Below are 1,857 nucleotides of genomic sequence, written 5' to 3' on the forward strand. Positions count from 1 at the left end.
ATAAATAAGAGGTTAAAGAGAGTCGAATTAGAGATCGCGATATGGTCACCTCCCCTCATTATAAATATATATTTTACTCCTCGATATGAAATTCCTACTCCAACCCTAGTATATATATTGGTTCAAGACACCATTTAACGTAATTCATACACGATATCAGTGGCATTAACTACTACACTAGTCTACTACTACGATAAAGAATTACGCAAGAAAAAGTTGTTTCATTATATAAACTGATCGAAAAGTTTAAGCTAAGACGAAGATAAGAGCAGAGTTGTTAGGGAGGGACGGAGATGGACGACGACTCTTCTTTCTTTATCATCATCCTTCTTCTATCTAGCTTTACCTTCTCTGCGAATTCCCAATCAGACTCCTGCGCCTCCCAGCTAAGCGTCGGCGATCTGATTCCCTTCAGCACTTCTTCCCTCGCCTGCGTCCCTGCCTGGACCTCCGAACGCTTCTTCCTGAGAGTAAACTCAAACAGCTAATTAACTCGATCCCTCTCAAAATTCCGATTTTTGATCTGTAAAATCTAGACATTATATCAAAGTTTTCATGCATGGCCGGCCAGTACGCGAAAACAGGGCCGAGCTTATGGAGTTTTGTGCTTTCGGCGCCCGACGGTGGGGCGTACGTCGCGATCGGCTTCTCCCCCGACGGTAGGATGGTCGGCAGCAGCGCTGTGGTTGGGTGGATGGCCGGCGATGGCGGCGCAGGGATGGCGGTGCAGTACTTTCTCGGCGGCTACAGTCCTGACCAGTGTCCGGCGGAGGAGGGGAATCTGACGCTGGTTCGGGGGAGCCCGGTTGTCGTTTCTAGGAGCTCGCGGTTGTACCTGGCGTTCCAGCTTAACGCGTCGCGGCCGGAAGGGGTCCTGGTCTATGCGGTCGGCCCTGAGAACGCTTTGCCGTCGGCGGCGGATGGGTACTTGGCCACGCATAGGAGCATGGCTTCTGGGAGCTTGAATGCTCCCGCGGCTGACAACGGCAGCGAGCATGGTAGCAGAGCCAGAGGAGAAGCTCCGAGTGGAGGAAGTGGAGCAAGTGTGGGATGCGGCAGCAGCGGTGGCCGGACCAGCGCCGGAGCCATTGCCATTGCCATGCTTCTTCATCACTTTCTCTGCTGCTAGATTGGATCATGCGGTTCATGCTTGTTTTTCATCACATTTTTCTTCATTAATTGCATTCGAAGAGATCATTTTTCATCACATTTTCCGTCATTATTTTCTCAAGTACTCTTGCTCAACGACCAACTCTTTTATCATTATCTGGAACTTCTTTATGAAAATATATAATTATGAGTTGGGCGTTAGATGAAAGCATTCATTCATGATGGTGCAAATGCAGAAGCAATGGGAAGTGATTACGGTAGTTTGCAATGATGTTACAAGTGACCCACATATTGCTTGATAAGAATACATAACAACAGTAATAGTCTATTAATGATCAAAAATAAAATTAACTAACAATTTTAATAAAACTGTTCTAAATAATTTTAAACCGACATAAATTTTAACTCGAGAATTAGAATCAGATTCTGTTAGTCGTTATACGTGTAGAATTTGAAAATTTATATTTGTTATAGGTGAAATCTTAATCGTCAAATTTTCAGTCCCAAATTTTACCATTTAAACAATTATTAGGGTCTTTTTGCTATTTTTATAATTATTATTTTTTTTATTTAGGGTAATTTTTATATTTCTGATATTTTTTAGGGAGGATTTGTTTTCATCCATGTCTTATTTGTGTTAAAATCGTTGAGTTAATCATTTTCTTTTTGGATAAAAATATATTTTTTTATTAATTATAATTTCTTTCTTTATTTAAGTATTAGGTATATAAGAGTCAATGTTTAAAT

The 1,857-nt window shown here is 41.8% G+C and overlaps 1 protein-coding gene across 1 annotated transcript; it reads left to right on the forward strand.

Moving 5' to 3' along the window:
• Nucleotides 1-272: 272 nt before the first annotated feature.
• LOC122011855 (cytochrome b561 and DOMON domain-containing protein At3g07570-like) lies at nt 273-1,270 on the forward strand. The gene is made up of 2 exons (XM_042568258.1): nt 273-470; nt 572-1,270. The coding sequence occupies exons 1-2, from the start codon at nt 294-296 to the stop codon at nt 1,127-1,129; spliced, it is 735 nt and encodes a 244-aa protein (XP_042424192.1). The 5' UTR covers nt 273-293; the 3' UTR covers nt 1,130-1,270.
• The last annotated feature ends 587 nt before the right edge of the window (nt 1,271-1,857 follow it).

This window comes from Zingiber officinale, chromosome 8A (genome assembly GCF_018446385.1).
Source record: "Zingiber officinale cultivar Zhangliang chromosome 8A, Zo_v1.1, whole genome shotgun sequence".
Classification (NCBI taxonomy): Eukaryota; Viridiplantae; Streptophyta; class Magnoliopsida; order Zingiberales; family Zingiberaceae; genus Zingiber; species Zingiber officinale.

Excerpts from the sequence above, each read along its gene's own strand:
- LOC122011855 (XM_042568258.1), top strand. The coding sequence starts at position 294 with ATGGACGACGACTCTTCTTTCTTTATCATCATCCTTCTTCTATCTAGC. Across the intron at positions 471-571 it reads CCGAACGCTTCTTCCTGAGA|TACGCGAAAACAGGGCCGAG; the intron begins GTAAACTCAAAC and ends ATGGCCGGCCAG.